The following is a 27,878-nucleotide window of genomic DNA, read 5'->3' as shown; positions in this document are numbered from 1 at the left end:
GAGAAGGATTGGGGGGGGGGTCTTATCTTGAAGCATAGGCACATGTAACCTAGGTAGCTACAACTGTAACATCATGTTTTTCATGGGTTCCACGTTTGCCTTTACAAAGTGCAATGAAAATACTTCTCACGCCATGTCTGCACACTCTTTTCATTTACAGCCTTTGAATATTGCTGTGGTTTAAAGGTATCTCTAAAATCCATGCGCTAGAAACAAAATCTGCAAAACAAGAGTTTGGGGTGATGGACCTGGTAAGAGCTGGTTAGCGCTTAGCTACGTGAGCGGCTTAGAAAGCAGAGCTGGCACCTCTTGCCCTTCGACCTCTGTGTGGGAACTCTCTGACTTCTACCAGGGAACGGAAAAGCAAAAAGGCCTCGTGCCAGGTGTGGTTTCCTCAACCTTGAACTTCACCTCTAGAGCTGTAAGAGATATTTTTAAATTACCTAGCCTGTGTTGTTTTGTTATAGTAACAGAAAAGAGGTTAAAATAAGTATGTGCTGTGACTATTTGGTTCCTCACCGTGCCGCCGAATCAAATGTACAAAGGACTAGAGCCTCCCAACCCTAACCCTAAGCCTAATGAACCCTAACTCTATCCCTAATAAACTCTAACCTTCCCTGACCTTCTATTCTTTTCAGTTTCCACATATACCTTCTCTTCCCTCCTTCCTTCATCCTACTGTCTCCCCTCTTATTTTCCTTCTCTCCCAGTTTTGTGATTCATCTTGCAAACCAATGTGCTAGATGCTATAGGAACATAGGAATAAGGTGTGGTACCTACCTTAGAATTTCTTCCCATTTCCTAAGAACTCAGCTCCTTGTACTAAAGGGACTTCTCTAGCCTCATAAGATGATTGATGCCTTAAACAAGGGGAATGAATTGGGACTATTTTTCCAGGCTCATTAATACAACCGATTAAACAACTAATGCACACTTGGGAATGTCCTTCCACTCCCATCATCAAACATGCAGAGAGGATCCAGACAGCCACGTTTCTCTGTCTCTTAACATTCAGCACCATTGTTTCTGGTCTGCCTTCATCCTTTGTTGTATCTGTTACCTGTGCACTCCGATAACTGAGCTATATCTCAAGTCACATGGCTGGGTGTACAATCAGCATTTTTGCTTCACTGAAAATGCTCTTCCTCCCAAGGTCATCCCTGACCACACAGTACTGACAAGCAGTGTCAACTTTTCCATCCTGTGCCCTCACACCATTGGCAATGATTTTTTTTTTGTTTCTGCAAGGATCTGGGGACATCCTCAGCTTAGACTTTCTCACTACCAGAGGTTGTTACTCATTTTCTCTCCACACAGCTGTCACTCACTCCCACTGCAACTACACCATTATATTTCATTTGGGAATAATTCCAACTTCCAGCTCTCTTATCATTCTCTTGGGTCATGGATTTCTTGTGTCCATACTTGTGTCTATTTTGATATAGATATAGGCAACATTTTTCAAGACCTACTAATTTCTTTGAACTGCTTTTGATCACTGACATTATCTTCCATCAAGTCCCAGAAATTCATTTGTCATCGTCATATCTTGTCATTGTTAGCTACAAGAGATCCTCCATATCAGTGTTGGGCTTACCTTAGTTCATATGTCTCTTACAGCCTGATCCTATCAGATTTCATTGTCATCTACTGGTATCTTCCAACAACTGGTTTTATGTTGGCAGTCTTCTTCTCATCTTTGCTGGGCTTAACTTCCACAGTGGATCATTATATAATCTCTTACCTATCTGCTGCTTCATGCTCTCTAACACCTAGGTTGGCAAAAGCAGAGCTATTATTAAATCAAATTCTGCTTATTCTTTTGCCTACATTTGTTGGTAGAGTGCTAGTCTAAATATATGCACCCATGGAAAATAGCATCCTCCCTTCTCCTACAACTCTTCACACTTCTCTCTTTAAATTTCTAATACCTCCTCCATGTTCTCCCAGTTGAGGACAATCATTTCCATTTACTGAGAAAACTGAAGTGACACATAAACATTGGAGGGTGTCACCACATACCTACCTAGCTACTGGACTTGTCTTCTTCCTTTGTCATATTACCACCTGTGCTTCTGTTCTCATAAGAGCTCCCTCATGATGTAGCCAACCATCATTTTGTCTCTGTCCTCCTCCTCACCTCTCTCTCTCTCTCTCTCTCTCTCTCTCTCTCTCTCTCTCTCTCTCCACACACACACACACACACTCACTCACCAAATCACCACACTTTGGAAGGTCATCCATTTTATTTGACTCACCAAATCACATGGTAATCTCTTCTAAAAACATCCCCACAGACACACCACAAATAATCTTTAATCAGCTATGTGGACATCCTGCACCCCAATAAATTGGACATGAAATTAACCATCACACCATATTACCAGTCAAAGAAGACTGTCAGATATACTTATGCTCCTGGATGACCATCCCTTAATAATTTCTTTCTCTCTCTTATTTTCTATAATTATCAGGTTTTTCTAGTCTAATCTCATTTGGAATCAGAAAAGGCAAGAAGAGCAAAGAAATGAGAGACTTTGGACAGAAAGACTGTAGAGTCCCCAGGAGCCCTAACAAAAATCAGATATACAAGAATGACAAAGAGAGCTGTTGCTACATAGCATAGTTTCCATTGTTCCTGTGTGTTCTTTCTCTCCTACACAACATTTAAGGACTTCTCAGAGTTTGCTTCAAGCCTCTCCTCTACCTTTCTCCTTTGTTGAATTCATCTGCTTCCATGATTAAATAGACATATTGTTTTGCTATTGATTCTCAGACTAATAGGTCTGGCCCCAGCCTGTCCTCCAGTTTTTATTCTTCATAAAATATAACTATTTACTTTTCTATTTGGTTGTCTTACTTCATGAGTAAAATTAGGACTGAGTCCCACAAACACCATCATCTCCAGGTATTCACTAATGTAGTGCTTTAGAATCTAATAATTAAAGTTAAAAATCCTTGGCATTTCTTTTTCATCAGCTCCTATATCCTCACCACTATGGTTTTGACTCTGCTACCTCCACAGTATATCTCAAATCATTTACTTCTCAGTTGTGGTGTAAGCTCCCCTCCCCCTCTCCCGACACACAAAGAAAAGTTAGAAGAAATGGGTTTGATAACATGCTAAGGAATTCAAAATGATAATAGTTCACATGTAGCCAGAGATTTCCCATGATTTCATACAGAATCTTGAATGTTTGGAAATTATTTCATGATGATTGGGAATGTTATGGATAGGCAGGTGTAAGTCTAGTTGCACAAGCTGAAGAAATCAGACAGATAGATAGGAAGGAATAAAGAGTATTCTCTAGAAAGAATAAATATCCCAGTTGGGTTGCAACTGAAAATACATTTAGAAGAGAGGTAGGAACAAGGTCTAAAATCATAAATTGGACTATATTGTGGTGGGACTAAAGTACCACAGTGGGACAGATTAAGTTGATTTGTGGACTTCCTGCCTTCCCAGCATACCTTGTTGTTCCTAGTCAAAAATGTGGATCAGCGGAAATGGAAGACAACCTGTATTCTCTTAATTGTGCTGTATTTCACTGGGGTCTTTTCTATTCTGAATGTACAGAGGAATGCCCTGGAATATAGAGATTTTTCTGTATGTTTTTCCCCTATAACATCAATTATTAAGCAGTGCAGTATATTAGCACAGCTATATGCTTATTATAATAGTAATTGCTTCCACATGATTATTTTCAGAGTATTTCCTTATGTAGTGAGATATTTATCTTGCATGTAGAACTACCTATTTTGTTAAAAAAAAAAAAATACCAGTTGCCGGAATACCACTGTGTTTATGATTACTAACCTCATTGAATCAAAGGCACCATAGATGGAGGAAGTTTTAAGAATATTTAATACATCATTTGCTGGATGCTATCTCTTCAAGGTGCCTGGCAGGTTATCTTGGTAGATGTGAATTTCCTTTCACTGTGTGGAATGCAATTCTATCCTTGCGTAGCTATAAATTAACAATCTAAAATGAAGTCCTGCATTCTAAGCAACCACTGAAATATTAAATATGAAAACAAAACGCCCAGTCTACTCAGGGCTAACTCTTCTTTCTTGGTTAGCACAGCCATTTTCAGCAGCTTTCCCCCTAGCATTCCCTCTCTCCCTCCTTCACTCCCTCCCTCCCCCTTCTCTATTTCCTCCCTCTCTTCCCTCTCTCTCCATCTCCCTCTTTCATTTGCTCTCTCCCTTCCCTCCCTCCCCTTTGGATTTCATGCCTATAAAAGAATATTTAAAGCATCTATATGGATAAGAAGCAGCAGTAGGACTCTCTCTGGTCATTGTAAAAGTTACCATAAAAATAAAAAAAAAATGAAAAAGTTCATTCTCTTATTTTTTCCCCTAAGATACAAATTCACACAGACAGTGTGTACAGACAATTGTTCAGCCTCACTCATTAAAATAAATGACATGTAGAGTTAAAACATTGTTACGTGCAAAGTGGAAAGATGCCAATGTCAGTTTCTTAGGACTCACAACCACAGTGGCATGTGTAGCAGGTGGATCTCATACAGTGTCAGTGCAAGAATGTGTGTCCTTGTTCGGAAAGTGATCAGAAGCATGTTAACCAGGCATACCTATATGCTCTAACTCTTTTTAGGATTTACCCAAAAAGTAATCGAGGCTACTATTTATTGTGTCTAAAATAGCATCAAGCTAAATGTTTGATGGAGGAAATTAGGAACATACACTAGTCTAAGGAAATACAGTGTTCTCTTTAATTTCTGCAGGAAAAAAATGATGCCAGGATAAAATGTTTAGAGTACATTTGCTGGGGACAACGTGAGGGTTTGTAAACTATGATACCAGCTCAGAAAACATTTCATATCCAGGTCCTCTCCTTATTATAATGCTGGGCATTGAATGAAAATCCTTGAGCATGGTATGCTAATGTTCTACCATTGAGCTACACTGCCAACCCCCTAACTTTATACAGACATACAGACTGAAAAACACAACCATGAATTCATGGACTATGGTTATTTCTAATACAAAGTGATTGGTACTATTTATTCACCATATATCCGTACATTTTGTACTTATACATATATTTTAAATATATTTTTCATGCCAATATGTCATGTATTTTCTATCCATGTCAATATAGTCCACATGCATAGATGTATCACAAAAAAATAAACACAAAAAGTGGCCTCTAGCACTTATTAATTTCTTACCAACACAAGCATTTGGTATCAATCTGAATCTGTTTTACTTTTAAAGTCTATATTGAACTGAGACTCTTTAGAAACTAATGGAGAATGTATTTCCAATCAGGTTATATAGGACATGATATACAAAGTCTTATTAGATAACAAAGGTTAAAAGTACCAGAAATAATTGCTTATCTTACAGTTAGAAAAATAACAACAAAATATACTTCAAAATTTAAACTGGTGGAGTTGAAAATATAATAAAGATCAACTTAATGAGGAAGAAACAAACAGTAAAGGCAAAGTAGAAAGCTTGTAAGAAACATAAATAGATTCCTTTCAAGCCTGATTAAAAAACATGAGAGATAAAAATATCATAGATTAGTGATGAGAAGGGAGACATAACTATAGTTACAGGAGCAATTAAGCAAATTGCATGAGAGATTACTCATGAAGCAACAGCAAAGCTAATCTTCAAAAAACTATGATCTACCTGGAATAGATCTAGCCAATATTCACCTACAACACACTAAATATTCCTGTGAAAAATAATTGTATGACCATTTTCCTTATACAGAGCAATATTTGATATTACTTATTAACCATTTGACTAGTGATTGTAAACAACAGCCTGGTAGTCATTGTAATACTGTTTTGAGAATATAAGCAAATAAGGACCCATCATCAGTCATGTTCCCCAATCTTGAGTACAGTATTAAGCATCTACTCCTGTTTTCTTATAACTTATCTTCAAACCATCTGCTTCTCAAATATTACTTCCATAATTACAAATATTTGCAGCATTGCCAGATTTTAATTTCTCCTAGTTCAAATGCCAACAAGCAGGTGCATTCATTAATAAGGGATTCCTAGCTTCCTCCTTCCTGGGTTACTGCTTTTCTTTCTGATATCATTGATTCAAACTATTGTACTTTCCTAGTCATACACATGAACATAGGTATATTATATATATATATATATATATCTATAAATATGGAATATGTGTGTGATGTATGTTCTTCTCTAAAAGGTTTGGAGTTGCTGGGAGATTGAATTCTCTAAAACATCATCATCTTCACCCTAATGCCAAGCTCCAGCCACCTGACTCCCCTGCATTTGTTCATTTACAATATCCATCATCCAATTTTCAGTCACGTGATTCCTAATTGCATTTCAAGCTACCTAAAATATATACTGTCAAAGCTATGTTACTCCAATCAAATACATAGACAAAAATTCCTTATAAATGTATGTGGGATAAAAATTTGTATAAATAGTAAAAGTTGATATAAGAAATTGAGAATAAGAGTTGTATAAAATTGTTAAATGTATGATCAACTTATATTACCATATACCACATGAAAGGAAATCTAATGTGTTGCCAAGATGTAAGGATTGTCCAAGGATTCCAATGGCACATTGGCTACCAAGACTCTAGTTCACAGGAAACATCATATCTAACATGTCTCATCAATATCCACTTGCTTGCAACACTTTCCTTTTTATGCATACATAATCTGTCACATATATGTAATGTGTTCATAGATGATGTGTGTTTTAAACATACTCAAAACTGGAAATGTCATGAAATTTAAGAGTGTAGAATAAAATACTAAAACAAGCTCATTTTAAAGTAGGGTCTTGCTGTTTTCAGGGCTGGGATCAAATATGCTCAAAGAAAGAAAGAATTACATGCCGCTTTATGTTTCATACAAGCAGGAATATTGCTATCCTGTCAGTCTTTTCCAGTTTCCCCAGGTGAGCACAAACCTTCCACAAAGGTAAACCCTTAGTTTTTCTCCAAAGAATGCTAACGCAACAATCTCAATTCTATCTCATTTGTAAATACACTTGTATTTCAATTATCCTTTCTTCATTGCACACATCCTAGAATGGTAAGACAACTGGAAGTTTACTGCAGAGGAGGGGAGACCCACCCAGGACTCATCCTGGGTGTCCACTGGTGAAAACGTTCTTAGCTTGAAAAACATCATTTCTGTCTTCCACTTTCTCACAACTCTGCGTTAGCCACCTTCATCCTGTGTCCTTTTTCCTGTAGAATGCTTGAGGTTTGATGATGATCAAGGCATTTTCCTTCCTATATTTGACCTTGTAGCCTTTCACTTCATCTTATCGGGCTCTATAAACATTTGCTGACAATACTTAGTACTAAGCCATTTTCTTCTGCTTTAAGTGGTGTTCTCCTGAAAAGCCCTGGGATTTTCCTGAACCTGCTATGGCAGCTAAATTTTAAAGTAAGGATTCTGTCCATCTCCTTGCTAAATCCCCACCTATATATACTTTCATATTAAAGTAGATTTATATACACATGTTAATGATTTCTAAACTTGACATTTCAAAACGTCAGGGTATCTACTTTAGAAGATGGATATGACATAGTTACCAAGCATGCATTCATAGTGATACACAATTATATTAGTACTTTCTAATTAAACAGTTATTCATTCAATTCAATCTGATTTGAAGCACTTAATTCGAAATGCCTTACAACTATTTTAGAAACATGGCATACCAACATCAAACCCACCTTGCTGAGGAGCCAAGCCTACAAAACAGAATAACCTCCATTCTAAGCATACTTCCAATGGAGGTAAAATTTCTGGCCTCTAGTTTGCATACAGTTTTGATTATCTCTGATATGCATAAAGTTTGTACTTAGGTCAATGTTGTTAACTCAAGTATGTACACATATTAAGGAAAGCCTTAAATTATGGAGTAGCCTCCAGGGAGCTCAGGTAGGCTCAACGATGTGGGTCCTGCTTATATCAGCTGCCCCTATTATATCTAACCCAGATTTGTTCAGAGAGAATCCTGGAACCAAACTACTCATATTTTGAGAGAAGTTACAAATAAATGTCCCCTCTTTCTTTTTCTTTGCAAAAGTAAAAAAAAAACAATCCTAATATATCATATCTCACTTGTACGATGTCATTAATCTATTTTCTTATACACTGCATTGATCAAATATAATCACTACATGGGCTCTATCCAACCTGAAAACTACAGTTCACAATCCTTGTTGTTGATGACTCTCCCATGAACCACTCCTTTCTGTCTTGGGACTTCTTTCACATAATTTAAACCGAGGTTAGGGAAACCAGGCAAGGACAATTGTCTAGGCAGGTCTTTCAGCTAGCATTAAATAGTACTCAAAATTAAATGCCCACCTGTCTGCAATTTCTATTCTATTTACAAATCTATCAGTCGGAAGTTTCTCCTTCCAGTCGCTGTGTCCCAGTTTCAGAATGGCTAATTGAAATATCTCATTATGTGGCCAGTGTTCTCAGATCCCCTTTAGTTTGGTATTATTTTCAATGCAGGTTCATCCTGATTTATTTGACTGTAGAAAATTTATATGCTCTTAGGTCTGACTCATTTTATTTATGATGCTAATACTTGATTTGTGGTGCATCTTTCCCATCTCTTAATTTGATTCTTGACAAACAACTGAATGAAGCCATGACAAGGAACAGGCAGGAGGGTGGGTGGGTGGGTAGGGGAAAAAGTTAGATTCTTTGGACCAAAGAGACTTCCAGTTTTGCTCTGCCAGAAACATCCACCTCATACACCTTCAGATCCTTCCCCAGTCCAATGAAAACCACAGCGCTGATACCAGGAACTCTGAAACTTAAAACCCAATGATTATCCACCCAGCCCAATGTCTCCCTGAAGGTCTGAAGATTACATGTGTAATAAGCATGGCTGCCCTTGCCAAAGTAAAGCTTATACTCCGTTTTATTTATTATATTTATTGAATGGAGCCAGTGCTTGATCGCCCCTGGGGGCATTACCTGACTTGAAAGAAAATACCAAAGGAAAGAAATTATGTGTGTGTGTGTGTGTGTGTGTGTGTGTGTGTGTGTGTGTGTGTGTGTGTATAGAGAGAGAGAGACTATGTCACTGAGGTTTATAAAGTGAATGTGCAGTACTGAAATTAGGCACACAGCTCACATCCTTAAACACACTCTTCTCCTTTGACGTAATGTGCATATTGCTTCATTTCCCAGTAGTTTCACTTTTTAAAGTCACTCAGAGGGACATTACAGACCCTCAGTCCTTCCACTTCTTCCTAACTATCCATCCATGTGACCATTTAAAACTCCTAATTTTATTTCTGGTTATCAGAACTTTTATCAGCTATGAATTAGCCTTGTGATAATCATTTATTTCAAACTCTCTTTAAAAAAACCGAGAGGTTTCTAATTATTTACTAATAAACCTTCATAGAATTGGACCTGTCATTAAAATGGGATCATTCATTCATTCATTCATTCAAGAATTTCAAGACTATAGATCTGTGACATTTATTCCCATATCCTTCAGTTTTTCAACTAATTTTCAGCCTGCTCAATACATTTCTTTGTCAATATTACTTTTACAAATTTGTAAGCATAAGAAAAAGATTTAAAACAATTTTAGTTAATTGTCATCAAATGCCTTGAAAGATGTTCTATTGTCTTTGGTGTGTGTGTGTATGTGTGTGTGTGTGTGTGTGTGTGTGTGTGTGTGTGTGTGTGTGAGAGAGAGAGAGAGAGAGAGAGAGAGAGAGAGAGAGAGAGAGAGAGAGAGAGAGAGAGAGAGAGAGAGATTTTGTTTTAAGGAATTAAAATACGTTCTTTCTTTATGTTCTGTGGAAAAAATCTTTGCTTTTTTTCTTTGACAGTTTTGCATATATATGGATTACACTTTAGTTATTTGTACTCCTGATAACCTCTCATGCCCCTCCTTCCTCTGATGAGACCCATCTAACTTTCCTCGCAAGTCTCCATCTCACTTTCATATCGTGTGTGTGTGTGTGTGTGTGTGTGTGTGTGTGTGTGTGTCCGTGCCTGTGCATATCCTGCCCCATTTAATCACTGTTGCTTGTGTCTACACAGCCACAAGATAATTTACTGGAGCATAAGCTACTTCTCAGTGGGTACAACACTGAAGGAAAAGACACTCTCACCTTCAACAAATGTTAACTGCTAACAGTTCCCTTAGGAAGGAGTGGCACCTCACATGTCCCTCTGCAGTCCCTATCATGGGGATTTTTGCCACAATTGGACTGTTTTCTCTTAAGAGCAAAATTATGAATCTTTGTGATGTCTGCAGCTAATAGAGAGTTTTTGTGTCTGATTTAGGCATCCTCTGTAAATGTCACTGTGACAGAAGGGAGAAGAAATGAATGCAGTGGATCATAAAATATAAAACAATTATTTGTGATGGGCAGATTAATAAAGTAGGGGTGGAAACTAGAATCAGTGAGTTTTCGATTTGCTAAATTAATGGGTACTTTAATATTACAGTTACTAAAGAGGTAACACTTTATAAAAAATGAATGAAGTTTGTTTGAATTGTCCCCATATTAAAGAAGACTCCTTGCCTTGGGATTCATATTTCTGGTCATAGTTAACAACAGGAAGCACCTGAGCATGTGGTACTCCACTGAAGGCACAGACATATTGCTTTCCTTTGCCAAGAGGACTCACATTCTAATAGATCAGTGTCCCACACATTCACTCCATATAGTCTCTGTGTTCCAAGAACCAGCTTTTATGGCATATAATGAAATCATCTCAACATTTCTATCTTCAAACTCAAATTGCATTATAAAAATTATAAATCTCCTAACTGATAAGAGAGGGACATGAGTCTTGTTCTTATTTGCTTTTGATGCAAGTGAGGGGGGCATGCATTTCTTAATGTCTTTACTAACGCTAAGTTGAGTTTTCTATAATTTCTGATTTTCTATTCTGTAGGCAAGTGTTTCTTTTTCTTTCTCTCTAGATTTCCAATAAAGCAACTGCAACTAGGATTATGCTGAATAGAAATAAAAAAAAGAAAAAGAGAAGAAAAGAAACCCCATGGATATTTTTAAGTCCCCAAGGTGAAGAAACTGCCTAAGGGAGTCAAGAATACATAGACCAGGTTTTTTCCAGTGTGTGCTGCACTGCATCTTTAAGGAGGCAATTAGTTATTCTTGTGTATTAGTGACTGTCCCATTTTCTCCGCAACTCAGGTGATACAAAGAGCCTTCAAGAGGCCGTATTTTAAGTGGGACATTTATTACTGAAAAAAAAAGTATGATTCTAATTTAAAGTCCCTGGGAAAGCCCTTTGTACAGATGCGGTCAAATTTCACACAGTAAAACCTAGCTGTTCTCAACTCTCATTGTCATTTCTAGCCAAGCCATCATTAGCTGCAAGTCAGAGTTAAAGAGCCTGATAAGAGTCCCTGAACCTGAGGGTTTTATCTATTTAAAGCAATCCTGCTCAATCCAGCACAATGCTAACTACAGACACAATACGGAGCTGAGGAAAGTGCAAACTTTGTAGCGTCTATACCTCAAAAAATATCATAATAAATAAATAACATTAGGGAGGTTTTCAGTGTACTTGGGACTGGCAGACTTTTCAGTGGGCTATTTGTGTCTCAGCAGCATGTGGGAAACTCAACCAACACTCACCTAAGAAAGACTATTGACAAACTCAGGTTTTATCACGTGATTCTGAAGGCTAGATTCACACTTGGGAATCAAGAATGGGATATGTGGCCCTGAAAGCTGTCATTCCTTGATTACTATGCTTAGCAAAACTACAATTAGGGTATTAAAAAGAAGCTTTTAAATAAACATTGAAACACCTTTGTAGCCCAAGATCACACCTTACAAAAGAAATTACAAATGTAGAACCCTGTAGAAACCCTTCCTGCTCATGTATCCTTACCATTTAAAAGGGAATTGGTGGGCTTCCTCCTCCAAGCACAGATTTTATGACTTCCCCTTCAAGAGAGGCATAGCTAAAAGATTATTGATTTGGTTCTGAAGGACACTGTGTTTATTATGGAGGAAGCCTTTGCTGGGTGCAAGTGTGAGAAATTAATGGCGGCTTTGTGAGCATCCATTCTGTGGTGTGGAACTGGTGGGCAACTGTCAATCTATATGATAATACATTCCCAAACTTCATAAAGTCGGTGATGTGGAAAAGCATTGATTTCTCTGTGAGCTAAAGAGAATGTGTCAGAGAGAAAGAGTGAGGAGTTTAGTGAAGTTAACATCCCGGCCTGCAGGTTTCCTTGCGCCTCACTTTGTGTATTTTGAAGAATTTATGCTACAATATATGCGATATTTTATTTTTCTGTCCAAAAATGAGAGAAAAGGGGTGCATTAGATATATTCTTAGCGTATATGAAATATTTAATGATTCTTTGAAAGGGGAAAGAAAAGACCGTCCATCTATATATTTTAAAATAGCATGACCTAGCTTGAACTCTGGCATTAGTATTACCTTTAGAATTTGCCAAGCGCACTCATCTACAGAACAGAATAGTGTCTCCAAGTGTATTTTTCTTTATGAAATTCTGATTGCATTATAACTGGTATCAAAGGAAAAAAATCAAGATATTGTAGCGAAGGGTTTAGTTCCTATCAGTATTCAGGAACATATGGAGACTTGCCCTGAGTATGAAATGTTCAAATGTCATGCATTGTAATCACACTGGCTAAAAGAGAAGACTCCTTGACTATCAAATACACAATTAATTACAAAAAATTTCCACAGCAGTTCTAGGTAAATTCAAGACAAGTATTTTTTTTTTTAATTTTTTGTTGTTGTTCACACAGCTTCAGCAGAAATCTCCTTTTATTGCTTGAGGATATTTTCAAGAACTATGTATAAATAACTTAAGAGGGCGGAGAGTCTATAAATATGTACAAAAAGCACAACATAGATGGATCCCTGTACAGTTATGAGAATGCCAACCATGGGAGATTTTCTCAAATGCCTTACTGAAAACATGTTGCAATTTCTTGGATTGCAGTGATTTTGTTTAGTAGACAACCCAACTGCTTCCATTTAAATAGTATCTGACACATGCCAAAGTTTAGCAGGGACATCAGTAAATGGGTTTGGTGTATATCTTCATGGAAACTTTTTAGAATAATCTCTTTACCGACAAGCCCCTCAGAGTGTTGAGTGTGCCAAGTGTCAGGATTCCTTTAAAAATTCAAAAGGAGTCAAGTGCAAATTTTCCTGGAGTGTTCGCATTGATGAGCTACAGGAATGGAGCAGTAAGATACATCATCTCATCTCCAACGTAGAACAAATTATTTTGAAATTAAAAGTAAACTTCAGTGCAACAGAGTGCCATCTTTCTGAACATATGTGAATCACCCAGGAAATGGTATATTTCCAACACAGTTGTGAGATTAAATGGTATTTTATCTATGTGTTTATGTTCACAACAAGCTTGCCCGCCTGGAATTTTCTTTTTCTCTTTTCAATGAAAGAAGACACACCTTCTCTAACAGAAATTTCTGAGATTTTACACAAACATTCTTAACTGATATGTTTGTAAACATTTTAATGCTAACTCTTTTAGCAAACAGGCAGTCTATTCAAACACAGAACATTTGAGATTTTCTTCAGAATTCCACTGTACCTAAACTAAGTTATCTTTTTATTAAAAAAAATGTTTTTGACTAAACACTGTTATGAATCTTGTAGAAATCCACAAATAAACACCTTATCTCTTTAATGGCTTTGCACAGGCTTCCCTGTATTCGCTGCTTAATGGCCAGAAGCATTTAATCCTCAAGGCTTCATTAAAACTCACCTACAAAGCTGATAGATGGGCCACAGTGATTTGTGATGGAAGATGCGGGAAGCCATTAACCTATATAGGTACCAAGAGGGAAAGGAAACACAGAGGAGCAGCCTGCTTGGAAGACAAGACACTTCTATTTGTCATTTTTAAACCCTGTATCATAGGCTCCATATTTGATCTTCAATAAGGATACAAGGCATTGCTGTCTGGAAATGAAAGGTGAAGATGAGGTAGGGTTCTTCACAGATCATCATGGGAAACATACACAAAAAAAAAAAGAAAAGAAAGAAAGAGAAAAGAAAAAAGGAAGGAAGGAAGGAAGGAAGGAAGAAAGGAAGGAAAGAAAGAAAGAAAAAAGAAGCAAAAACAGCAACAAAACAAAACAAAAAACTCAAACAAACCTAGATTGCTATTACTGGGAAGGGAAATCAATACCAAGACCTAGAAACTTGGGGAAGGGGACATTCTCAAAGGACTGGTCATAGTTTATCAAGCCCCCTCCTTTATGGGCTTATTTACTTGCTAAGGAGACCAGATGACTACATCTGAATACTGGGTTACCATCAGAATGTGCTTTAAAAACTTTCTTCTCCAGTTTGTGGGCTAGAAGGTATCTCGTTTGTTTTGTCCCTGGCTCAGGCTGGAGAGACAAGGTTGATATTTCACCTCTTAAAAACAAACAAAACCAAGAAGGACCCTTGAGTCCCCCACACCGTGATGCACAGAGCATGCAAAGGTATTTCAGAACCGGCCTACCGTTCTCGTCATCCGACTTGTTTTCATTGTCAGAATCAGTCAGCGTAAGGGCTGAGTTCTCACGGCTGGACAGGCCGGAGCTGCGCCTGGACTTTATCCCACGTCCCCACAGTCTGATGGCATGTTCCGGAGACATCCCTCCCTCGGTGTCCGAGTCGGCATCAGACCCAGTGCTCAGGGAGTAGCCCTGGTGGAGGATCCCCATGTCGGAACAGTAACCAGTTCGGTGAGGGGAGGGCTCGCAGATCCCCAACTCCGCCAGGGTGAAGTTAGTCCCTAGAGCGACAGCAACACAGGAGAGGGTTTACTCTGTGGGGATGCTGGGCAAGCTTGAAGTGCACCCCACAAGTCTAACGGATGTATGTATGTGGTTTTATAAAATATACAGATATAGGCTTTGGACAGGGGTACTCAGTGGACACTGGGGCACATTGGAAACAAACCCAAGCATGAATCCATTTAGCACAGGTGGCTCAGACTTCATTTCAGAGACTTTTGTCATCTAACACCACTGTGAGCCGTCAAAGCACTGCACTCCCCACCGTTAACAGACACCAAATATTTACTTGTGTATGTTTTATTTGGTAAATTTTGTTTGTATTGGAAAATCATAATCATAATTTTTATAGATAATATTATCAAAGTTTACTTTCTATACAAGGAATCTAAGACCAGAGACTTCAAATGACTCATTCAGTGCCACTCACATCCATGGTTACAAAACCCAAATCTGATCCCTGAGCAATGTGTCTTCATGCCATCAGATGTCATTCTCTAATAAATATGAGTGCAGCTTGAATAAATATGAGTGCCTCGGCAGTCCTCTGGGCACTGCTTCTTCAGGTGGTAGTTTCTTATCTACCAGCTGTAGGCAGCACATCTGTATTTGGGTGTTAACACCTAAAATTCCTCTCAGGAACATCATGTTACTCAAAGAACGGTATGTTTGATTCCTCATTTGTTAACATGTTTGATTATTGGTTTAATTTTTAAAAACAAGTCACTCACTGTTAGAACCCAAAGGGTAGAGAGGTAGAACTGCTGTTCCTAAATCATATTGCAGAATTTCTGACAGATAATAGAGTTTAAAAGCACTAGCAGGCTTTACTATGGAAGGCAAATGTGTGTTCATGTCAGCAGTGTGAGGCTGGGGATACGAGTCGATGAAAAGCAGAGAGAAGGGCTGTTGACTGAACATGGACATTGCCATCCACTGGAGAACAGGCCAGGCAGTTTGTAAGCTTTATCTAATTTAAATCTCTAATGGGCCAGTTGTTTGTATTCTCACAAGCACACAAAGAGAAAGGCTGTGAATAAAGTTATAACTGGGACCACTGCAGATCCAAGGGTCTTCATTTGTCTGAATCCCTAGCCTGTGTTTTTTCTACAAGGTCAAAGAACATTCAATAGCTAACCTAGAAATACCTTCTTGGCTTTTGTTTGTTTGTTTGTTTACATTAAATGCTATTGATATTTTATGCTTAATAATTAATCAGCTCCATGATTAGATAGAATCATTTGGCTCCCTGCATGTATTGATAGAAATCAGATTTCCTCTGCCTTTATTATTGTTGAGTTTTGTGTTTTGAGAAAGTTTCTCTGTGTAGCCCAGGCTAGCCACAGACTTGTGACCCTCCTGCTTCAGCTACCACCATGCTGGGAGGTCTGGTGGTGATTTCTGATTTGGTTTCTTTTGTCTTTGTTTAGTTTATAACCCTGGGACAAAGGCAGTGAAGAAATGCACTTCTGTACTATCAGAAGAGAAAATCTTGTAATACCATCACTGGAGGAATTTAATCATTTCTACATATGTCATTCCCCATCATTCATTACTGGAACTTTGTGATAAAACTCGATACTATAAAATAATCCATATACGTGGTATCATTTCTTAGCTTTTAGGCTAAAGAACAACTATTTTATGAACTTAGCATTCTTCTAGTTTGTAACAGATACATGTACTTTTATTCTGAATTTTGGCTTTCCTTTCTTCCGTATACAATGCTCTCCAATAGGTATATTTCACTGTGTACAGGAAATGAAACCCAATTCTATATGTAACTGTCTCTGCAGGGTGAGCCTTATTCCCTGGAGAGCAAACCAAGTACAAATTCCTGCCACATAGGGTGATCGTCTACCCATGAGGGGAGATGGAAGCTCTTACTTACAGGTCTGAGTGTTGCTATATTCTTTAAGGGCAGTTTGTCAGCTGCTGTGAAATTCTCTGCCCAGTGTTCTCCATTCCTTGTCACTGGACGCTAACATGTAAGTTTGAGTCTCATAGTGTATGAAAGAGAAGATACCGGCTTCATATATACCCAAATGTTACAAGACCCTTTTTTTTTTATCTGTAATTGCATTCCACACTCTATAGTAACTGGAAATAATTGTTTAATATTGACATTCTTCCATCTTGTCTTTAGAGTGAATGAAATATATTCCTTCATGTTTTCCGAATAAATGAAACCAACCTAAACTCAAATACACCTCTTTTGAATTTTTTGTGTGATTATATTTAGCATTCTGTTCCTATTCTTTAAACAGAGTATGTATTAGGGCAACTTTGTGTATAGTTATATTATTTAGTCTGAGATTCAAAGAACTTTGAAGGAAAAGAAGCAATTATTCAAGAAAATGATGCCTGTATTCAGAGCAACTTATGTCCCCTGTGGTCTTCATGGTGGTGTACCAAGTTTAAGTAAGCCCAGGCCAAGAACAATTGTGGAAAAATCATGACACCCTTTCTTTGCTTATAAAACACATCAGAAAGCAAATTCAAAGTATTTTTCTTACTCTACCCCAAACTTGGGGTCATCATGGGTCTCCTATGAATTTTATATGATTTAAAGTAGCCATACATGGTAAGAAAGAGAAACTCTATTTTTTTTAAAGGTTTCAGCTTCAAGCTTCAAGCTTCTGAGCTACCAATGAGGACCATTGCAGACAATTGCATGTACCATATTCAACTCAAGGAAAAAGGTATATGAATAACTCCATAGTGTATTAGGAGAACTGAAGATTTTCCCCTAAAAAGAAAGTATTTCCTCAAGAAATTACCCCCTAGAGAAATAGTCTTCCCCAGGGAAGAATATACCAATTGTCTGTCCAATACAAAATGGCCAACTCTGAAATCATGCATACAAGTAACATTACAGAGACAAAGCAGTTATATTTAGGAATATATACATATATCTATATATGTATATACATATATTCATGTACCAACAGTTAGCAAAAAGGAGGACATGGATTTGAAAGAGAGAAAAGAAGGGATTGTGGAAGGATTTGAAGGGAGAAAATTAAAGGAAGAAATTATGTAATTATATTAAAATCAAAAAATAAACAAAAGCCAAAATAACATTCTAAACTTCTCTTTGAATATATTCCCTCACCAATGCAAGTTTCTACATAATTCCTAGTTTGTTACCTTTCTATTTACCATTAATACACAAATAGGAATTTCTTTCTAATTACCAGAGGCAAAGTCTGGGCCAAGCTTCTCTCAGGATTCTTGGCTTACCACATAAAGCTGGTGAGCCACACATAATATTGTGGGGGGACTTGGTCTATCATTTATTAAATGATTATTTATTGTTCCTTCTGCTATGGTAGACATTGGGGACATAACACTGAGCATTGTAAAAATAGAGTTCTTTGACATTTACAGTCTAATCGGGAAAGAGACATTAATCAAAGAATCACATAAAAATGCAATTTATGCAGTAATAAATACCCTACAGAGGAAGGACAGAGAACCATGAAAGGTCACCTAGGGTCCAATTCTTCCTTTCTTCACAGCTTGTTTTGCCAGATGCTCCTGCATGTGGAATGAATGCTTGGAGAGATAAGCATCTCTCTACTGAGAAGTTATCATGACTTCTTCAGCCTGCTCTGACTGTACTCAAGTTTTCTGTGCATTGTTTTGTATGAGTTGATGTTAGACAACCATGTTTTATGCCATTCATCTTACAACTTGCAACCCATGTTATTCACCTTTGCCTAGAACTGAAAAGGCTATGGGGGATTATTAAAATGACATCAACTTGTTGCTTTGTTGTGCTTTGCTCATTGATGGAAAGTTGATTTTGCTTTAATTCATCTTGTGTAATTATGTCTTTATTAAGCTCCATGGTAGCTTTGAATGGAAGAGAGAGATCAGTCATTGTGTGACTCTCCAAGCTAAGATATGTGGTGGGAACTAGTCAGTCCTTCATTCCTTTTTATAACCTTGTAGAAATAGAAAGTGGAGGCATACTACCTCCGCATTCATAGAACACATGTTTTCCCTACATCTGCCTCCAGCTTCCCTGATGTTATTGACTAAACCAGATATGCCTGATCTGTCCGACTCATTTCAACTTACATATATATTTCATAGATTTACCACTAAATTGACCATATGATAGAAGACTAGATTCAATATTTTTTCAGATGAATAGTCAAGCAGAACCTATGATATTTATATCTGACGATTTTGGTAAAATTTAAAATATAGGGATAAAAATCGTGTAAAATCTATTAGATTCATCACAGTGAAGAAACACAAGTCCCTCAAATAACTTTCTTACAGAGATGGTTGGGTCTTTTGTGGCCTTTTTTTTTTTATCATAACCCAGATTTTGACAACATTTTCAGAGAGAAATCTAACAACAGGTACTGACAGCTGTCCTTTGACTCACTAACTACATTCAAGAATGCAAGTTGGAGGAAAGATATGTCCACGCATTATGGTTGTGGCTTTATTTTCTAAGTCTTCACCAACTTCTCACACTTCAAAATAACCTTTAACGAGGAGAAGCACATGTGTAGCTAAGTCAGAATTATCATGCCATGGTAATACCAGAGTATACAAATAGCACTGAAAATGTCAGCACTGGAAAAAATCTACTATGAGGGGCAAGAACATAAAAGTTAACTGTAGTAATGGAGGGAATGCAATGCAGAAGAATATGCTTATCATTTAAATGCTGTAGTCTAAGGTCCAGGATGTGAACAAATAAAGTTAACTCAGCAAATAGAACTGTTATTGTATCAGAACAATCCTTAATGACCACTAATAAAATTGGTTTCCATCCTCCCATGTTCATTTGTTATAACTGTCTCTTCACATATCCATGAGTAGCTACATTATCAGAGGCATGCTGATGCCAGAGAAGAAGACAATGCCAATGAGACATTAAGTCACAAAGCTAGGAAAAGTGAAGATTTTCGTGCAGCCAATAAATGTAACATAATGAGGCTGTTTGAAACCTGGGTCTTATACAAGGACACTTGGCTCAGCCTGGGAGGAGGGGACTGGACCTGCCTGGACTGAATCTACCAGGTTGAATTCAATCCTCAGGGGAGTCTTTGCCCTGGAGGAGATGGGAATGGGGGGTGGGCTGGGGGGAAGGTGGGGGTCACGAGGGGGGAGAACAAGGGAATCCATGGCTGATATGTAAAATTAAATTAAATTATAAAATTTAAAAAAAAAAAAGAAAAAAAGAAAACTCTGCACTTCAAGAGAAGGCCACAGAATCAAAATGGAGCCAAATAAACAATAGCAACCAGAAATGGTATAGTTGCTGTGTTCCTACGAACTTTGAAAGCTGAATTCAACACTTTCTGGTTCTGGGCCTCAATGAAGTATCTAGACCCATCTATCTCTGCTGCTCTCACTAGGGACAGATGCAGTTCCTAGACATTACATATAAAGCCATATGCTATGGTTTGAAAATTGAACGGAAGGCTTATGTGTTAAAATGCTGGTTTCTTGTTGGTGGCACTGTTGAGAAGTAACTGGATACTAAGGGTGCTTAGTTTATCAATGACTAGTCCAGTTCCTACAGAATGGTCTATTAGGATAGAGCGCCAAGTTGGAAGAAGTGGTAACTGGATAGCATGACTTTGAAGGATGCATCTTGTCCTCAGACCGCCCCTCTCCATTCCTGTCTTCCCACCTATACCCTCTCTGTGTCTGGTCTCCATGAGGCCAGCAGTGTTTTCTTCCACATTCACTTCTTCCATGCTTTTCTGTCTCTCTACAGGCTCAGGGACAGCACACCCAACCAGTTACAGACTGAAACCTCTGAAGTCCTGTGCCTAAGCAAATCATTCCTTTGTTAAATAGTTTTTCTTGGGCACTTTACCACAACAGAAACCTGACTAATCTAACATGTAATATTCTGGAAGGGAGAAAGAAGAGCATAGACCTATCAATGTACTTGGATCTGAGGCACTCCACAGAAGTTGAATTCCCTAGGATTTCCTTTTCCCCTCATGCATCACAGAGCTAGCAGTATAGAAACGTGCAAGCTGCAAACACCAACAGGAACAGACCAGAGAAAGCCACAAATATGTTCTGTTGTTAGAAGGGTTGTACACTTCCACCTCCACAGCAGCATGCAATCAGAAACAAGTGTGAGGCAGAACAGTTCTCTATGATGGGGACAGCCAGCTTTTCCTTACTCTGCATGGTGGTGCCAGTGGAGCCATGAGGGAATCCTGAACTCTATGACTTTCCTGTTCACTGTGCGTGTGTGTGTGTGTGTGTGTGTGTGTGTGTGTGTGTGTGTGTGTGTGTGTAAGTGTCCATTTTGGTCAAAGGAAGCCTTGTTGGGAAATAATAATAGGCTTCCCTTGCTTCCCTAACTGGTATCTACAGAGGCCCATGGAGGACTCTGAAGACCCAGCTATCAGCCTGCAATGGTGAGATAGCTCTCCATTGCTCCATCCTCAACTTCTGCCTTATAGACAAAGAGGAAGACTGAGACATTCACCTCCACTTGTCAGCCAAGCTTAGGACCTGAGGAGATCCATTCAAACAAGATGGAGTTTATAACATGTATGTCAATGAAGCAGCATGGCATACAGTAAAAACATCACTGCTAATACCAAGAACAAAACAATAAATGAGTAATGATAATTGTTAATAAGAAGCCCCTATAAAATTAATGAGTTTATAAAATATTTTTCACTAAAATGAAGCCTTTCTAAGGTGAAGGATGAACAAACAATTCAATTATACAATCATGCCATACTAAATCCATATGTATCAATTTTAGGAGCTTTTTTTTTTTTAAAAAAAAGTGTGTTACAGCATTGGAATATTAAATAATATATTGCCTAAACTGAAATATACTCCTGATGATAAATGATTTGTTTTTTGATTGACTGGTTGATTGATTTCAACAGAGTAGTCTCATGTAATCTGGGCTGGGTACAAACTTAAGATTCTCCACTTTCCACGTGTGAGAGTGGGGTGGGTTTAGTATGTGCAGTTTTATTTATTTGACTTTAAATAAATTATGTTTACTACTTAATATGGACTATTGGCTCTAGATGCTAATTCCATTTTAAGTAGAATTTTCTGTGATTGTTTATCTTAAACAAAGAGAATCTCATGTAAATAAACATGGGTCACTTCTCTTGAGCAAATGTTACACTCCACATTTTAAATTCAGGAATAAGCATGGATTCTAAATTTTTCTAGAAAGTGTTTAAGAAAAAGTTCAAAACTATAATGTTGTAATTCTTTTTAATCATAGTAATGGAAATAATTTCCCTTGATACCATATCTATTGCCAGACAATAAGAAAAATGCAACAATTATAAGTGATATATAAATATAATTTTACTTCTTTTTGATTAATTGAAATGGATCGCCATTTTTTACTTTGTTTAAAATAAATATGTTTAAGTGTGAGTGATTGTATATATGCATGAGTTATAGAAAATAATCAGTATAAATCAATTACAAGCATTATGTGAAACACTGTGTTCATACAAATCTAAACAGCTATGCATTTGTGAATGCGGTGATCATGATTTTGAAAGACACTAAAGATTCTGCTTGTGAATTCTAATGTTGTATGCTTGCATATACTAAAATTCTTCTCGTAAACTCTCTCTTAATGCCCTTCTAAAGTTCACACATTCAGATACTTTCCCAAATGTTGACAAAACTGTTCACCAAAATCCCATAGCTTAAAGCAGAGAGGAGGTGTCTTGCATTCCCTGTCAGAAAAATTTAAGCCAAATATTTATATTTCAAAAGATACACTGCAAAAATCTCTGTTTTGTTTCACAAGTAATGCCTGAAAGGGTAATGGTTTGTTTTTCCTCAACTTTTGAACTAATTGCTGTGAGTTTTATGGAAATCTATTGTCCATGGCTTTCATAATTCGTAACTGGACACATTCTAATAGTCCAAATCAAAGAGAGACCAGAATGGCTAGGGAAGGCTGGGAGTTTCAGCACCTCAGGTTTCCTAGTGAGCAGAACTCTCAAAGAGAAAGTGAAAGTGGCATTCTGCTCTAAGGTGCTGGCATTTTCCTGTTCCAACCTGAACAAAGCCAAATTTAAAATCCCCAGAACAGTTACAGCCAAAGGTCCCGTTGAACAAGTAGCATTTCATAATTAGAAATTAAATGGCCAGGACTAGTAAGGCTTTCTTCTGGTTGAGATCTTCCACACTGAATCTCCACTGCTGTAGTTAAACTCTGTACCAATCACTATCATATGTGAAGCCGTGGTAGATGTGTGCATTCATTTAAACACACAGGAAAATGCCTCTCCCATCAGAGAAATGGGGGAGACAAAAGAAAGAAAACAGGACAGGGCAAGTTGGATGTGATGGTCTGGGTGTTCTCTGTTTGACAGCTGCTACTAGATTAGATACATGTAGTGTAGGCCACCTAATACAACAGCCAGGCTCATAAATACATTAGTGTGTAGTTTTCCAATTAATCAGGAAAGCAGTTCAGTAAAAGAGTCAGTAAACAGAGCCTGGAATTAAGAAAGAGGGAGCTAGAATTTGACTGTTTTAAAAATACTTTTTAACTCTAATAGTCTCAGAATTATTTACTCAGTTGAATCTCTACTCACTTATTTATTTATTCAACATACATAAAACAGTGCCTACCTTCACAGGGACACACTGAATTACATTGTGCAGGCAAAAAGCTTACAACATTGTCACAGAATAACTGCACACCATGTGCATCAGCTATGACCATCTTCCAGATGATGGCAAGTACTCTCTTCCTTTATTATAAAGTTACTATCATTATTTTTCTTGCACTGACTTAAAAAGTATTCAAGAAATTTGATGAGAAGGTGGCCATTTGGTTTGTTTCTAATAGATTTTAACAAAGCTACACGTTACTTTTAACTTTTGCAGATTGTTTTTCCCCAGATTGGAGGACTGCTCCTTGTGTGTTAATTTGTCTTATTACTTTTTTGTTCCTTCCTTCTTTTTGCTGGATTTGTTGCACTGATAGTTTCTTTTGCAACTAAGCAAAATTCTTCATTGCTAATGATATCTGTTTTTCTGTGTTTCCTGGTTTATTAATCTATGCCTTTATAAATAGAAATTATCGCATTGAGTTCTTTTATTCGTTTCATGCCTCTACCCTATTTGATGTGTTTGTTTAACTATGCTTCAGTTTTTATAACTATTTCAATATCTATGTATATGCATGCATGCACTGTGGTAGAGTCTCACTATGCAGTCCGGGCTGGCCTGGAATTTACTGTGAAAACTAGGCTGGCTTTGAGCTCACAGAGATCCTCATGTCTCTGTATTGCCAGCATGGGGATTAAAGGCTTGCACTACCATGTGGGTCTCAGTTATAATTTTTACTCATCGCTGCTAGCTTGCCATTTGTTTGTTTATCATCCTGGAAAGGCACACCTTAGAATTTCCCACTGTATTTCTTCCTAGAGTTTATTACTATATACTTCCCATCCACCTATGGATCTTCCATAGGAATTTACACATTTAGCATTATTCCAGATTTCTAATTGATGAAGTAGTGTGTCAACGTATAATGGCTAGCTGCCAAAGGACATTTGAGGTAATTGAAGTTTTACAATATTTATCATGGTTTGTAGGATATTTACTTATTATTTCATCTGAGTTGTTGTGCCATGATGATGGTTTCCTTTAATGAATTTTCATATTTTTTTTATTCCTATTAGGGTTTTATCTATAACTGTGATCCAATCTTTATTATGTATTTCCTCTTTATTTTCTGAATTAATCAATTAATTTATTTCTACCTTCTTCGCATTTTTTTTTTTTTTTGCTCATCTTTTCAAGGTCCCTGTGGTGGATTTGTTGACCTCTGATCTGAGAAATATCTTGTCTTTAACCCTTATATAAGCATGCAAACCTGTAATTCTCCCCTTTCTCTGTTCTGTTCCACCAATGACCAAGTAGAGAAATATCTGGAATTGTGTACTTTGCCCTTAACTATTATTGTTTTATTTTTATTATTATACAGTGCTCTCTTTCCCATCCTTCTCTGCATCTCTCACCTTTTTTATTAGCACATATCATTTCATGCCTCTAGGACCAACTGATCCTCTTGTCAATTTGAAATGCCCATTTTTATTTCTACTTGTAGTCTTGGGTTGTATTCAGCCTCATATAAAAAAAGTGAAGCCAGCATTCCTACTTTTGCTATAAACAATTATCCTATAATAGATATATTTCCATGTGCTTACTTCCAAATTTCCTGTGCTTTCATATTTAACCTGTCTTTTGCAGTTGGTCCATAACTAGGACTTCATAGTTAAGAATTTAACAATCTGTTTCTTTCAATTGGTACGATAGTTCACTTATATTTAATGTAATCATTGACATGGCCAGAATTAGGTTTATTATTTATCATACTTTCCCCTTCCCTCTTATTATGCTTCTTTTCAAAGTTTCTTATAGGTTAACATTTTCAAAAATTTTGTTCCTATTTTTCTGTTGTCTTTTTGGTTCTCTACTTACATATGTGAAGGTGCTACTCCAGGGATTACAATATATATAGCATTTTACTTACAATTATCTCACCTTACAAATGCCGTAACTCCGATCACTCTGTTGTAAAGTTCCTCAGCCGCTGCCTTTCTTAAATGCTTTTGCACTTGCATGCTCTGCTCTCTGTGCTAATTAAAGTAGTTGCTGTGCTGTCCATCTCTCAGGGGCTGCTATAATTTAATCTTTTTTCTCTGTGTACTGTATGTTTCTGAATTCTTCTTCTTATTTTCTAGTTGACTAACTCTTCCTTTGTGTTTCTACACCCATGTTTTCTTTGTAGACTAAATAAATTTTTGTTAATTTTAATGGTTTTTATTTCATTTATAAAATTCTTATTAATTTGCAATGTTGATCAGTTTTTTCAATTGCAATAGGTAATAGTATGCATCTTATATAGTCTATTGTTCTATGACTTTAAAGTTGAAAATCAATCATTTATTGCTTCTCTCATTTTTAATGTTAAAGGTTTAATTTCTTTTAGTCTTATTTTGAATCTTAGCTCACATTGGCTTACTTTAATTTTCAAAATCATGTGAACAGGCCAGGTGGCAGTGGCACATGCCTTTAATTCCAGCACTCAGGAGGCAGAGCCAGGCAGATCTCTGTGAGTTTGAGGCCAGCCTGGGCTACAGAGCGAGATCCAGGACAGGCACCAAAACTACACAGAGAAACCCTGGCTCAAAAACACCAAAGAGGGAGAGAGAGATAGAGATAGAGATAGATAGATAGATAGATAGATAGAGAGAGAGAGAGAGAGAGAGAGAGAGAGAAATATAAACACCCTGTCTTGAAAAACCAAAAAAAAAAAAAAAAATCATGTGAACAAAAACATGGTTTGAATTTGCTTATGGCCAAGCCATGTGGCCCTCTTCCCACCTACCTCTATTCAGTTTACTGTGTGAGTACAGGCATCTCTGATACTCTTCAAACTCCTAGCTCAACTCTCAGGTTCCCTATTGTCATTCTGACAGCAGCACTCAGTCTGCTGAAAAGAAAACCTATTGTTGGCTTGCAATCCAATACTCAGACTTTTATTTATTTTTATTTTACCACTGTTATTAAAAATTTATTTTATTTCTCTCTCTCTCTCTCTCTCTCTCTCTCTCTCTCTCTCTCTCTGTGTGTGTGTGTGTGTGTGTGTGTGTGTGTGTGTGTGTGTGTACAAATGCCATTTGTGTACAGGGGCCAGAAGAGGGCATTTGATTTCCTGGAGCTAGAGTTACCAGCAGTGTGTGATAACCCACCTTATTTGGATATTGAGAATAGGAACGCAGGTCCTCTGGAAGAGCAGTAAGCACTCTTAACCACTAAGCCATCTTTCAGGCCCCAGTACTCAGTTTTTAAAATTCAGCTTTGTATTTATTTGGTTTTGTTCAGTTGCCTTTCATTGTGGACACTATTTGGTGTCAAACTATTTATTATTAGTATGTTTCAACTTTCACACTTATAAAATGGAAGAATTGTTGTACCTATAGCATACAGTTGTTGTGTCCTACACACACATATGTAAATTAAGATCAGCCATGAATATAAAAGCCAGTTGTTTTTAGTTCTCATTATTAATATTTATTATTAATATTATTGCTATTATTTCATTAGTAAGTATAAAAGTGTAAAATTATGGTCAATAAAATGGAATTCCATTGACAAATTTATTACATTATAACCTAAACCAAACCTAGCTCCAATTAAGCTGCATGCATTTCAAAAGTATTTTATGTTTGTTTTGTCAAGTTTTATAATGGCCTCTCTCCACAGTGTAATACAAAGAATATTTGATATGTCAGGAGAGACGCTACCTACATCACATGAAATTTTAACAAAGGCAAATGACATTTGCATTCTCAGCACTTACCCCGGTCCCTGTTTCCATTATGTACTTGATGTTTTGAAAACATTTTGACTTTCTCATCAGTGAAGGATTATTCTAGATCTTAAGAGTTAATTACCTCATCTACAACCTGACATCTAGTGAGATGGATGATCGCAGTCTATCGCCAGGTGAATATATGTATGGCAGATATTTTACCTTGGCAGCTAATCAGACTTTGTGTTGTGATGGAAAATATTTGGGAGGAAATGCTAATGTTATATGCTCTTGTTTGTAAAACAATTGCTTTAAATCAGCTACCACATCACCAAGTACTGCGAGGGTTTGGGTAGTTGTCTAAAACCCTGTAAAGCATCCAGCCATAGAGTTTATAGAAAGTGGCAAGACCACAGCTTCCTCCTGACGACTAGCCACTGGTAAACTAGAGAATAATTGAAACTGAGTTTCGAGATTTCCTTTGCTTCCTTTCCCACCTTGCTTCCTGTGTTCCAAACACATGCCGTAGGTTACAAATACATGTAAAGCCTTAATTACCGTTAGCATCTGGCAGCTGTTGACTTATAGTGAGTTGTTGAGTCACACTAAACTGAAGTCAAAAAAGGAATTCAGGAACAGAAAGCAGAAGCTATCTAAATAGGGTAAAAAGCAAAATAACTCCATGTCATCACAGCTGAAACACCACACCATCAGCACACTGCCACCCACAGTGTGAGTGACA

The 27,878-nt window shown here is 37.3% G+C and overlaps 1 protein-coding gene across 13 annotated transcripts in view; it reads right to left on the bottom strand.

Moving 5' to 3' along the window:
• The window catches only part of Tenm2 (teneurin transmembrane protein 2), a 1,246,916-nt gene that overhangs the window by 843,080 nt on the left and 375,958 nt on the right, over positions 1–27,878 (bottom strand). For 12 of the 13 annotated variants that reach the window (XM_052758549.1, XM_052758552.1, XM_052758554.1 and 9 more), the window contains one exon: positions 14,538–14,813. The exons of the other annotated variant lie outside the window; for it this stretch is intronic. In XM_052758549.1, the coding sequence (XP_052614509.1) occupies positions 14,538–14,813 (276 nt within the window). The remainder of the gene's footprint in view (positions 1–14,537; positions 14,814–27,878) is intronic. 13 annotated transcript variants of the gene reach the window in all.

Source organism: Peromyscus californicus, unplaced genomic scaffold, assembly GCF_007827085.1.
Source record: "Peromyscus californicus insignis strain IS unplaced genomic scaffold, ASM782708v3 Scaffold_3__1_contigs__length_106647218, whole genome shotgun sequence".
In the NCBI taxonomy this organism is placed as follows: Eukaryota; Metazoa; Chordata; class Mammalia; order Rodentia; family Cricetidae; genus Peromyscus; species Peromyscus californicus.
The sequence above is the reverse complement of the archived record's forward strand: the minus strand, read 5'-3'. Positions and strand labels throughout refer to the sequence as shown.